General features: G+C 40.6%; 1 protein-coding gene across 1 annotated transcript in view; it reads right to left on the bottom strand.

Moving 5' to 3' along the window:
• RAB12 (RAB12, member RAS oncogene family) overlaps positions 1–13448 on the bottom strand; it is a 50354-nt gene that overhangs the window by 15464 nt on the left and 21442 nt on the right. The window contains exon 6 of the mRNA XM_050324366.1: positions 1–13448. This exon is cut by the window's left edge and continues 15464 nt beyond it. Within this exon, the coding sequence (XP_050180323.1) occupies positions 13335–13448 (114 nt within the window). The 3' untranslated portion in view covers positions 1–13334.

The raw sequence follows: 13448 nt of genomic DNA, 5'->3' as shown, positions 1-13448 counted from the left end.
TCATCACACAGAATGTCATGTCAAATATTGCAATACTAGGAAAAGAGGTTTTACTGGTGTAATTGACATTCTTTCAGCAAAAGCTGAGGGCTAGTTTTCTGTGCCACCACAGAAATAACCCTATATATATATATTTTAGAAACAACCATAGTACATACAGGCAGTTTCTAGTTGAAAGATGTTTTCACTCATACGCTAATGATTTTGTTGGCTTTCCAATATTATCAACATTTGTTTCAGTATCTCTCTTCCATTTCAGCCTGTCTGCTCTTTCCTTCCTTGCTTCCTCTCTCCTTTCCTTCCTTCCGTCCCATCCTCTCTAATTCCTCTGCTCCCACTGCAGTAGTGCTCTGGAGGCTCCTGGCAGTCCCGGCCCGTAGGTATGAAATGTGCATGAGACTTTCATGTGACAGCTCCTTGGATCCTGACCCAAGCATCTGAGCCCTGCTTGCTTACTAGGGTTGCCAGAGGAGAGCTGGTGTGCAGCTTGTGCAGTGCTCAGCTGCCCCCCTTCTGACTGGCAAGAGGCTGTTTGATGGTACATTTGGGCACACCAGGAGCTCGGCTCAGCTAGTGCTGACAAGGTAAGCATCTCCCCCACTAATTCTGACAGGCTGACAATACATGTTTAATGCTAAGGAGCACAATTACCTCTCCTAGTACCCCATTAATATTTGTTTGATTAGTCTCGTGTCTTCTTCCTTTGCTCTCCCATCTAAATTCTCCCTTTCACTCTCTCATCTAAATTCAATCTACTTGTGACATACACCCATCCCTTACCCATTCTCTCTTTGTTTTCTCCTCAAACGCTCCTCTAATTCTCTTCCCTAAAGAAACAGTGGCCAAGCACACTGAGCAGTTAAAGCCCAGATAAGTGGTTACTGAGCTTGCAAGCCCTCCTTAACACAGCCTTGTACAGGGCTAAATGAGCAAGAAGGGGACACAATGGGTCATGCACTCAGGGGAGAGGTCAAGGTGTTAGCCATGGCTGAGACATACTTTCTAATGAAGAGTTTTTAAGGGAGATCAAAGATGAGGCTGAGCAGACATGCTACACTTGCAGTGTGCCAGAGGAGGAAGGAAACAGGTCCAGCTCCCTGAGGTCTCTCTTTACTGAAGCCTCTCACAGGGGATGGAGGAGATGTAAAGAGAGACGGAAAGCATGAGGCACTGAATGCCCCAAGCGACACAGGGTAGATCTGACCCTCAGCTGAATTACTGCCCGGTGTGCAACATTTGAGGTATGAGGTTTGCACTGTCCCACATACCTACTTACATTTGCATTCTCCCTCTTATTAATTACTCTTATGTTTTGCTATTATAGGAAGATGTGGTGCCTTAAAAGGCACATAACTTCCAGAAAGCCATTACTGCAGCATAACCCCTTCCTCTCTCGGCAGAGCTGGGACAAGTTAGACTTTCTCCGAAACCACTGCCTTCCTAAAGCTTTTTAAAAAACTGAAGCGTACAAAAAGGATCCATATTGATTTGATGGGAATTCAGTTTCTACATGGTAGCTGATTAGACCTGGATGATTGATTCAATTAATGAAGCTGATGCCTGTTGATCAAGCTGATAACGAATGTAACGCAGGGACTGCTTTCTGACCTATCCAGAGATGGACAGGCACCTGGAGGTAAACGTCTAATTTTCATTTAGACCCCTACATCAGACAACCCCCTTTTTTTTTTGCTTTTTTGTTTTTGTCTCTCAAACACTAATACTTACTCACGACGCTTACTTAGAACCGTGCAATGCATAGCGAAAGTTGGTCTTATTGCAGAGGAGCTGCAGTCTGCTTTTTCTCACTGACCAAATTGCATGCTGTGTCCATTTGGTGGGAAAAGAGAAGTGGAACTGGACAGAACAGCTCTCTTCCATTCTCCTTTGGGTTTCATTATCAATGACATTTTCAATTTCAGCAGACACCTAAACTTTCTTTATGAGCTGCTAGCACAGTCTAGCACAACTGCCACAACTGAAATATCTCCTACACAAATACATTTTATCCATCAGTATCTTATGACCCAGGAAAACATAAAACTCAATTTACTCATTAACCTTAGCTTCCTGAAACTGCAATTACTGCCCTGTGCACAGTCAGTAACTGAACTGAATGCGGGTAGCATACAAATGCCAGCCAGTGCTAACTACTGCTAAAAATCTAATCCTGCACGCTTACCAAAATTGCATGTGGCACACAGACAGCAGGTAGTAAAGCTGGAGTGTCAGAAAGGAAAATGCATAAAGTAGCATGTGCAGGGATTAAGGAGATGCAAAAGACCAGACTCACAGGAGCCCACTCAGTGGGAATAAACACCACATTATATTAGCTCAGGTTTACGGTTACAGTTAATAGTATGCAGTTATTACTTTTGCATTGAACAGCATTTTCTGAGCGGATGGTTTCACCACAGAATCAGATCTTGTTTTTCTCCCTGCCTTTTGTAATTCAAGAGGCGAGCTGGCATTTGACATAGCTTAGTGTTCCTTGCCCCAGATGTCAAAAAAGAAATCAAGACATTACAAATAAGGACTGCATCTAAGAAAATGAGATTCAGTTTGAAGTATACTTGTCTTTCAACATTGTTACTTTCCACTTTTTTCCTCCCATTGAACCATGAGTGTATGCTTTTCCAGACGTGTGGACAGTACTTTTGCATTTTTCAGTTTGATCAAAGTGTAGATGACCCTGGTCTCTTGCAGTTACATTTAATATCTCATCATGGCCCTTGCAGAAATCTCTCACTAGCTGTCTGAGTGAATTTATCATGAAATCTCATTTTCCTCTCACATTTATCTTGTTTTGTCTAGTTCCCTGGTTCCAGTGCTAATTTCTTACTTTTCTTCTTTGCTACTTGAAGATGCTCCAGTAAGTAAAAAGTGCCACTTAAGAGCTTGAGTTCTGAACTCATACAAGGCATACCTCTGTTAGTATTTTAATTCAGATGAGGATCTGCACTGTGGTTCACATCATAGAACTTCATGGTTTATGAAGAGGATTTCTACTAGAAGAGTCTAAACCAGAAGCTGTTCTTCAGGAGTGCGGGTAACAAATTCCGGTTGCTATCGGCAGTCGCTCCCTGAGGCCAGACCAGAGCAAGGCCAGAGCAATCCCTGCCCTAGCAATGTCCAGCACGAATGCAGTTCGACAGTGCTGCTCATTTTGGATCACATCACTTGTTAAGATTGACACAGCATCCATAGCATAAGTATACATAACTTTCTCCTGTTTTAATTTGGTGGTGCCTTGCAAGAAGGCACCTACAGAGGATCTACAGCTACCTAGAGAAAACAATATGTTATTTTGATAATCTTTCTGTTGTAAGTGATGTCTCTTTAATCTGATGTTTGACTAGTTGTCTGGTTTTCCTTGGCTAAACTTGTCTCAGCCTGACTGGAAACCTTGGTTTAGCTTGCTTAGATGTAACAACATTTTATTTTTTTCTAATGATCAGACCACATACTACCCATTCTGTGTAATTTTGTGTATTTTAATCATGTGATGTAATAAGTTTTATAGTGGTTGGCTATTCTATGTAGAAGGATGTATTTGGGACTCAAACATACAACAACCAGTGCAAATATATAGGAACAATGGCAAGGTATGACAGCAAAGGCCTTCGAAGTGAGAACACCAGATATGGTCTAGACAAATCAGTCCTGGACTGATAAGAGGGGGCTTGGGATAACACTAGGGATGCAAGTCCTCACCAACGGTAAATTAAAGATACTCACAATTTGAAGCTAGGCAAAGCCAGAGTTAGGAGTAAAAGAGAGCAAAAGGCATTACCCAACACACGTGAAATGCACTGTATATCATAAATGCAGATGTAATGTATTTGCAGACCAGTGAAGAAAAAGCAAAGTCTAATAAAATGTCAGAAACCACAAAAATAGCCCCAAGTGGAACCTAGAGTGAGGAAGAAGTTGCCAGCATCATATTCCTCTTGGCAAAGAGGAAGAAACCCAGTCATCAACATCACACTCCACTCAATGTGTGTATGTGTGCTTGTGTGCTTTTCTCTGCAACAATTTAAATTGATTTTTTTGTTTTTTAATACAGTGAGAAGTATTAATTTAGTAAGATAACTGGGACTGTGGAATTTAGTAACTGGACTATTTGAAGTAACTGTTTATTGCATTTTACTTAAGTCTACTAAAATGCCAATTAGATGAGCAATAAATTCTTGGCTTCTCAAGTAAGGTTTGTCCCCATTTTTGCTTATAACAAGTTCTTGAGAATAACAAATTGATTTCAATTAAGATGTATTTTGTTGCCCTTTTGAGTAATCCATGTCTGGATGCACAGAGTTGACTAAAACCTGCAAAGGCGAGTTATTTGAGTACAGATTTGCATCCAGAACACCTCCAGTAGTGGAAGTTATATGTAACCAAGCTTAAAGTTCTAAATGTGTCAGCGTGGGGATTTTCACTGCTTTCAGTCTGCTCTTAAGATGACAGAAACAGTGCAACCTGCCTGTGCTTTCCCTAGAGCGGTGACTACACACATCTTGTGCAAAACCCACCCATCTTGTCTGTCCTCCCACACACGTTCCACGGAAGAGAGTTCCTTAAGGGACGTTGGAGTGACACTGATTTGGGATAGTTGGTAGATACTGTTATCAAATAATATAAGACATGTAGAAAAATGTCATGAAAGAATATCTGTAATATCCAGCAATCGCAGACTGCATGAAAAGGGGGATGCACTTGATCTAATTTACCTAGATTTATAAAAGCCATTCAACCACATCCCTCAGGTTGTGAAGGTTCTTAAGAGATACTAAGGTGCCATGGGACAAAAGTCCTCTTCTGGTAACAGTGGTGATTGAATTATAAAAAGCTATTGTGTAAAGCAATGCTGAAAACCCATTTTTGAATGCAGTGCCAGCCTTCTTGAAAAGAGCTGGTAAAAGAAAATATGTACAGACAAGGGCTGCAACGATGTTTAAAGGTATGAAATGGATTCAATAACAGGAAGAACTGAAGATAAAAGGGCTTGCCAAGACTGTAAAGGATATGACTGATGGAAATATTTGATAAAACATCTTAAAATTACGGGAAGTTATTTTAGCACAGAAATGGTGAAAAGGAAACAATTGTTCATCTGTTTCTTCTGGTAAGAGAACGCTGGGGGATGAAACAAATTAGCAGATAATAAATTCAAAATAAAGAGAAGCTCTTTTCCCCATAGCGTATTGCTATGCTGTAGCACTTGCTACTACAGTATATTGAAGATATCAATAAACCACATGGGTCTAAAAAAATGCAAGCAATCGGACCAAATCTTGGAAGAAAAATCCATTGTGCTATTATGATTCATTAGCTCAGGGACAGCAGAAGTTTATCATCAAGATTTCCTGCCCATCAGGGGACAAAGTTTATTTTCTTTAAATCCTTGCTTATTTGAGGATTGCAGTGAGGAAAAAGCCTCCATTTTATAACACAGGGGATTAAGTTAATGAGGCTTGAGAAGCCCCTTCCATTTCTCTTTTCTTAAAAATCAAAACTGCATTGGAGTAAAGACAGCAATGCCCTTATGCAGATGTCATCATTGGTAGCAGATGGATTTTCTGGTCTCCTCTTTCTCCCAGTGGTTATTAGAGCTCTTTGCATTTTGTCCCCTTCTTGATATGCCACTAAGACTCCATTAGGGGCAGCTGCAGTAACCTTAAAGAAGGACTGTAGTCAGAAACCTGTAGCATAAAGTAATTTCATAACTTGGCAGGTAACACATTTTGGCTGTCCTACTGCCTTCCTTCCCTCTTTTCAGGCAAGCTTGGACAGTTCCATAAAGCCTGTGTTTATGTTGCTACTGTTTGCATCACTATGCCTGAGAAAAGTACCTGATTGCCCTCTTCAGTACCAGCCAGCTTTTAGGGACTCAAAATCTTACGCCAGATAAGGCGTACTAACACACTGAGACACATATGGTAAATTTTTATAATCTTTAAATGCCACATAATAAGGCTTTAGAGAACATGATAAGGAATCTGGGTTAGAGGAAAATAAAACAATTTTAATTTAAAAAAGTATCTTAATTCCCTTATGACAACAAAAATCACAGTCAACACCAAACAGGATTCCTCCTTTCTAAGAGCAAAAATCATCTTCAGGAAACAAAAATTCAAACTTATAACTAAAAAAAAAAAAATTCATAATGATCTGTTAGGATCTAGAGGAAGTTGGATTCTTTTGCAAGGGCTGGCACCTGGCCAGACTGACATAAAATTTTGTTTAAATGGGATTGACCCTATAATCCTCTGTGATAAAACAGCATCTTCAAAGAATAATGTAAGGAATCAGACCTCTGAAGTACTTAGTATTAACATACAAAGTTTACCTTTACAATTTTAAGGAAAAGTACTCTTCCCCAGAGATAGTTTGCCTGTATTTTGGCCAGAGTTGGAAGGAAAAATAATTTCACTCAAGACCACCCAATCACATAATAGTAGAAAGAACAGATTTTATGGACAATTCTAAAATTGTCAAAAAAAAAAAAAAAAAAAAAAGAATGAAAAAGATGAGTCCTGACGGAGAGAAAAGTAATAAATCACACTGATGTTTTTGGGGGACATTTTGATTCATTTATTGGGACATTAAGAAGGCCCATCTGGATACTTAATAATTTTTGAACAAGATATTGAAGGGGATCCTCAAGAAGTACAACAGATGGCACCTAGCATGCAGATCACTGGAAGTTAGCTAAAAATATCCTTTCTGTCAGAAAAGACACTTAAGCAAACACAACTTTGCATACAGAAAGAAAAGTGCCTTTTTAATCCTTCAGTACTTCCTTCTTGTACGGAAACAACACACTCGTGCATTTCTTTGGTAATATTTTTAGCACCCACAGCTATACATCACTATTATACTTTAAGCTGCTGCTTTGGAAAAAGCAGGATTTTTGACGAAAGAGACATTTAATCAGTAGGAAGCAGTGAAAAGGGTTCCCTTCATCCGACAGGGCAGGGAACACCTCCACCGGTGGAGCTTCACTGACCCCTAATGGACAATCTCCACCAGTGCGCTGCCCTGTCAGGAATTTCAAGCCATGCCAGAAAACCTCAGAGTACTCGAAACTTCCTTCAGCCTAATATGAACTCTGACACCTCAGCTTTTCATTCTTTAGTGTGAACATATTTATGCCACCTTCGTATCTGACCGTCTGAAATGTTCTAAGAAACCAGAAGGAAGAGAAAGATGAACAAACGCTACATTTAATGCAGCAATTCTGACAACTAGTTAGGACAGAGCAAATCCAACTCTTTAAAAACTACAGGTTTTACATCTTTCAACAAGAAATAAAAAAATGCTAAGGACTAACATCTCCAATTGACCCATTTCAACTGTTTAAAAAGGAAGAGCTGCAATCGGCACAATCAAGAATCTGTATAAACAATGGCAGTAATTTGAAAGGCACAGTCCAAGTATTTGTGCCTTTTCTCCCCGAAGTATGACTATACCTGCCATCAGGACAGTAATGAGCTGATCCATTCCTGGGAAAGGATTCTTTGCTTCAGCAAAGTTACTACTGTTTCCTCTGAGTGAAAAACTGCCAGAGCAAGAAGGGAGAATGAATTCATGCTGGTTGCTGCATTTCCTTTTTGTCTTTCACAGACTGCAGAGATGAACTCATGAGGATGAACTCCCAATATAGGAAAGTGACCAAGATGGAAACAGACTGCACTTCCCATTCCTTGTCTAAACAAAAGGGTTTTGTTCACGTTCTTTACTAGCTTGGTAGCTCCGTTCCCTTTTCCTATGTACCTTGCTTTCCTTCCCACCTCAGAAATGCACCTGCTATAAATCTTCCAAACTAGTGAGATTCTGACATGAAGCAGGTAATGGCATGGAACAAAAGGATCCCAGAGCTGATGCTAGCACTGACAGCTAGCAGAACAGCCCCATTTAGAAAAACAATAACACTGGACTGTAAGCAGCTACTGGCTTCCATGGCTAACTGGATTAACTAGAAATCCTTGCCAAAGTCAAAAACACTCACCAAATTTCCAATTCTTCTTAAATCTAGCACTCTAAGTAATGATCACTTTATGATATCCCTTTCACAAAGAACAATAAAAAGGCAAACCAATTAAGGTAAGCACTTTGCTGCCAGAGATTCTTTGTCCTTCAGTGTGGTGACATAAATTACAGATTAATTTAATCTCTGGTTGACTGAGCCCCTTGGGAGGCAGTCTTGAAGGGTAAAGGAATCCAGGAAGGCTGGATGTGCTTCCAGAAGGCAATCTTAAAGCCACAAGAGCAGGCCATCCCCTGCGCTGCAAGACAAGCCTGCAAGGAAGATTGGCCTGGCTGAGTAGGGAGCTTTGGCTGAAACTCAGGAAGAAAATGGAGAGTTTATGGCCTTTGGAAGAAGGGGCAGGCAACTCAGGAGGACTACAAGGATGTCATAGGTTACACAGGGAGAAAATTGAAAGGGCCAAAGCCCAACTAGAACTTAACATGGCTACTGCCACAGAAGACAATAGAAACTGTTTCCATAAATACATCCACAGCAAAAGGAGGGCTAAGGAGAATTTCAATCCTTTAGTGGATGCTTCGGTAAACACAGTGACAAAGGATGAGGAAAAGGCTGAGATACTTAATGCCTTCTTTGCCTCAGTCTTTAATAGTAAGGCCATTTGTTTTCTGGGTACCCAGCCACCTGAGCTGGAAGAATGGGATGGAGAGCAGAATGAAGCTCCCAAAATCCAAAGGGAAAGTTAGCAACCTGCTACACCACTTAGATACACACAAGTCTATAGGGACTGATGGGCTCGACCCAAGGGTCCTGAGGTAGCTGGCAGGAGAGTTCAGTAGGTCACTTTCTGTCATTTATCAGCAGTCCTGGCTGACCACGGAGGTCCCAGCTGACAGGAGGGGGACAATCTACAGGAAAGGCCAGAAGCAGGATCTAGGGAACTACAGTCCTGTCAGTTTGACCTCAGTGCCAGGGAAGGCCATGGAGCAGATCATCTTTAGCACCATCACACAACATGTACAGGACAGCCAGCGTAAGTGTATGAAAAGCAGGTCCTGCTTGACTAACCAAATCTCCTTCCATGACAAGATGACATGCCCAGTGGGTGAAGGTCACGCTCTGGATGTTGTATACCTGAACTTCAGTAAAACCTTTGACACTGTTTCCCAAAGCATTCTCCTGGTGAAACTGGCTGCTCATGGCTCGGACAGGTGCACTCTTCACTGGGTTAAGAACTGGCTGGAGGGCTGGGTCCAGAGTGGCAGTGAATGGAGCTGCATCCAGCTGGCAGCCAGTCACTAATGGGGTTCTCCAAGGCTCAGTCTTGGGGCCAGTCTTCATTGATGATCTGGATAAGAGAATTTAGCGCACCCTGTCAGTGTGGAGATGACACCAAGGTGGGCAGGAGTGTTGATCTGCTGGAGGGCAGCAAGGCTCTACAGAGGGATCTGGACACACTGGACTGATGGGCTGAGGACAATGGCATGAGGTTCAAAAAGGCAAAATGCCAGTTCTCGACTCAGGTCGTAACGAGCCCATGGTATGCTACAGGCTTGGGGAAGAGTGCCTGGAAAGCTGCCCAGTGGAAAAGGACCTCAGGGTGCTGGTTGACAGCAGCTGAACGTGAGCCATCAGTGCGCCTGGGTGGCCAAGAAGGCCAATGGCATCCTGGCCTGTACCAGGAACAGTGTGGCCAGCAGGATCATGGCAGTGATTCTCCCTCTATAGTCTGCACTGGTGAGGTTGCACCTCGAATCCTGTGCTCAGTTTCACATCAAGAAAGATCTTGAGGTGCTGGAGTGTGCCCAGAAAAGGGCAAGGGAGCTGGTGAATGGGATGGAGCACAGGTCTTATGAGGAGTGGCTGAGGGACCAGGGGTTGTTTAGGCGGGAGAAGTGGAGGTTCAGCAGGGACATTATCGCTCACTACCACTACCTGAAAGGGGTTGTAGCCAGGTGAGGGTCAGCTTCTTTTCCCAAGTAACAGAACAGGAGGAGATGGTCTCAATCTAAATCAGGGGAGGCTTAGGTTTGGTATTTTAACTTCCAATCCTTTTTTTCCAACTTCTTCTGGTCTTCCTTTATCAGAAGTACCAAATGTTGACATTAGTTGTGTATCTCTGCTCTGAAGGAGCAGAACATCTACTGAAAGGAAAATGTGACTGTCACTATTCCTCTAGCAACAGTGCATCATTTGAGACATTCAGATAAGCCAGTGGTTTTCATTTTTCTGTGATCAGTAGACAAAAGAGAAATTTCCAGTCTTCCTATGTTCCTATTGTTCACTTCTGAAGAAATGATCTGTTAACCCACTGGCTGAATGCCCACTAGAGTCCAGGTCTAAAAGTTTAGAGACACAATCAAACATTATTTCAGTCTCTTTATAGATATAAACTTTGGTTTTGGTACCAGACACAGTGCTAACTGGACATAATATAATTTCTGGAATTTACTGGATTAAATCCTAACTCCATTGAAATTAGTGGCAAACCGCCCTTCAGCAGCCACGATCTATCTACAGTTTTTTCAATATTTTATTATTTCTGTGATTCAAGAAAGTCAAGAAACCACCACTGCTTCAGAGCAGGTGTTACTATCCCATTTCTGACTCCTGTGATTTCTGCTTACCAAAAGACACTCCCGTGTATTTTTTCCATCATGAAGAAAACTGCCAGGGACTAGAGGACCTCAGCAGCATCTGATGAATTTAGTGGTAAAGCATGTATTAGAAGGAAACAAACCCACACACTTCCTGAAGGGTGGGAATGGGACCCCCTTAACCAGGGCTTCTGAAGAACAGTGATCTGCTAAAACAGCGTTAGAAAAGAGCTGCAGCTAGTGCTCACCTTCCCTTCTTCTTTCCATCCTGTGATCTCTCTCAGTGGTTGTGCAGACCATTCAAACAGTCCATCATTAGATGTCAACAAAGGTTGGGCTGACTGCTGAACTTCCGTATGAGGCAAGGGAGCAGCAGGAATAACTTTCTTTTCCCACCCCTCTTTCTGCATCACACCACAAACGTCTGCTGGGTGGAGCAAGGACATAAATGCAGTGGTTTTGACTCATATAAAATTTGCAGAGAGAAAATCAAAAGTCAAAACCCTCTCCATAGTATAATGGATGCAAAGCAAACAGGTTTCTGGAAATTTTTATGATTTCCAATAAATAATCAAATACATTCAAACACTCACATAAATATGTCCTTCTCAAATGCAATAGTTTTTAATTTTTGGTACAAGAGACTGAGATTCCAATCTGCCTATATACAAACAGCACAGAACTACAAAAAGAAAGTTTATCTAAGTCAAATGTCTTAATTTTTATTAAATTCAAAAACTGCAGGAAAAAAAATCACAAGTTTCTAAGTACAAATAAAAACAAATCAGCTAAAATAAAACGGTTGTCAAGTTAAAATCAATTTTCCATAAGATTCCCTTCCTCGTTATTACCCACAGTATCATCAGAACTCATAGAAGTGCTTTAGAAATTTATTTTACCTTGCCAGTATGATAGCAAACTGTAAGTTTACTATGAAAAAAAGCAAACTGTTTAGGCACAAGGTGGTAGAAGACACAAATATCAACCATGCTTTCCTTAATTTGTCAGTAGAAATCCAGGTGTGCTTAAGACCTGCATGGTATTGTATTCATACTGTCAGAGCTTACTCACTGAAATAAGGGCTCTTTTTTTGGTGTGGTTTTGGTTTAGTTTTTTTCTTCTTTTTTTTTCTTTTTCTCTTTTTTTTTTAATGTTAACAGTTTGTTGTATCTTTTTTCTCCCATAAAACAGAGAGAAGCTGTTTAAGTCAGTGGTATGCCTTACTGTTCAGTGCCAGCGTTCTGGCTAGAAGAGTGGCAAAAGTGACAAAATGTGTTCCAGCACCAGAGAACGTGAAGTAGAGAAGCTGTAGTGTAAAAAAGACTGGTTCATACTTGTGTTGTCTGTGTAATTAATAGTCTGGTGACCACCTGCTAAGACAGCATGACAGGCAGTCACATGCTATTTGAAGATATGAGCTGGGCTAGGTCATCAGCTGCTCTCCCAACAGAGCAGTGATCAAGGTGAACAACTAACATCTGCTGCTCCTCTCACTACACCTTAAGGAACTGTCAAACAGAAAATTAAACCATAACAAAATTAAAACAAGTGTTGTTCCATATTCCAGATTCTACCTTTTACCCATCACTTGATACTTGCCATTCTAATAACAGGTGCAGTTCCACTGTCATTCATAAATACAAAATTTTATTTGCACTTCATTAGTTTAGAAAGACCACAATGTTTTTCAATACCACAACATTCAGGACACACCAAGTTATTCAAATATATATCTACTGATTTACCACAGCTAAACTAAACAGTGCATTTAATAAAAGATATACCAAAGATATAATTCACAAGTTAATTATCAGACAAAATCCTAACACAGTATTTGCTTGATGGGAATAATTTCCACCATTAGGAAAGAAAATAATTTTACCTTAGGTTCCCTTCCCCCCAACCCTACAGATGTCCAGACAAAAATACACATATATATTCCTTAACACAGGAAAAGTATCATCTTAATTTTTTTTTTCTTTTAAGAGTTTGTCTAGGACAGCAGCATTGCTTTTTATACCTTCTTTTAGAGCTTGAATATATATCCATTCTTTTATTGAAACTTAGTGATTCTTGTAACCCAAGTTTATGTTTATGCAGAAAATTATATAGGCTATTTCAAAGTGCAATCTTAGATCTGCACCAGATGTGATGTCTTGGTACACAAAGAAAGGGTGCAGCATTAAACAAAATAAATAGAAGACTGCCAAAAATTAAACTTAGCTTTTCAATAAATCCAGTCAGCAGAGGATGCTACAGCCAAAAAATGTTTTCACTACATTAAAAGGAAACATAACGCCGATTATGGAAGCTTTGTACATAAAGTCCTCTGTTTTTAAAAAATTTGTCTTTAAAATAGTTAGCAAAGCACCATATACTTATCTTCATACCAGAAGAGCTTCTGCCTGCCTGTTTATAATAACAAAGAACTATTACAACATTTATGTCAAGAATAGGTATAGATTTAATTTCTCCTTCTCCTCAACTGGATGTGTGGCAAACCCCCAACGACTGTACAGTATTTATAACACTGGGGCAATGAACAAAACATCATTGTGAGGGAGAGGGGTAATAATGTTATAGTTGAATCCTACATAGGATTGCATATTTGCATATTTACAAGTTAGTGTGTAGCTCTGACTTGAATAACAAAGTGCAACGAGAAACTGCCAAATGATTGTAGTGCAGAGTAGTACAGATACTTTCTTTACCCTCCCGCTCCTATTTTTCACTCTGTAGGAAGTAACAAGTCAACAGCAACGGACATGTGGCCTTGGAGGAGGCAGTTCTGGTGGGATTTCTGGCTCTGGTTGCAGGGACAGGATACTGTTGGACAACTCATTTCTTATAACATCCAGTGGCAT

The sequence above is a fragment of the Myiozetetes cayanensis genome, unplaced genomic scaffold, assembly GCF_022539395.1.
Source record: "Myiozetetes cayanensis isolate MyiCay16 unplaced genomic scaffold, myiCay2020 scf1, whole genome shotgun sequence".
Lineage (NCBI taxonomy): Eukaryota > Metazoa > Chordata > Aves > Passeriformes > Tyrannidae > Myiozetetes > Myiozetetes cayanensis.
The sequence above is the reverse complement of the archived record's forward strand: the minus strand, read 5'-3'. Positions and strand labels throughout refer to the sequence as shown.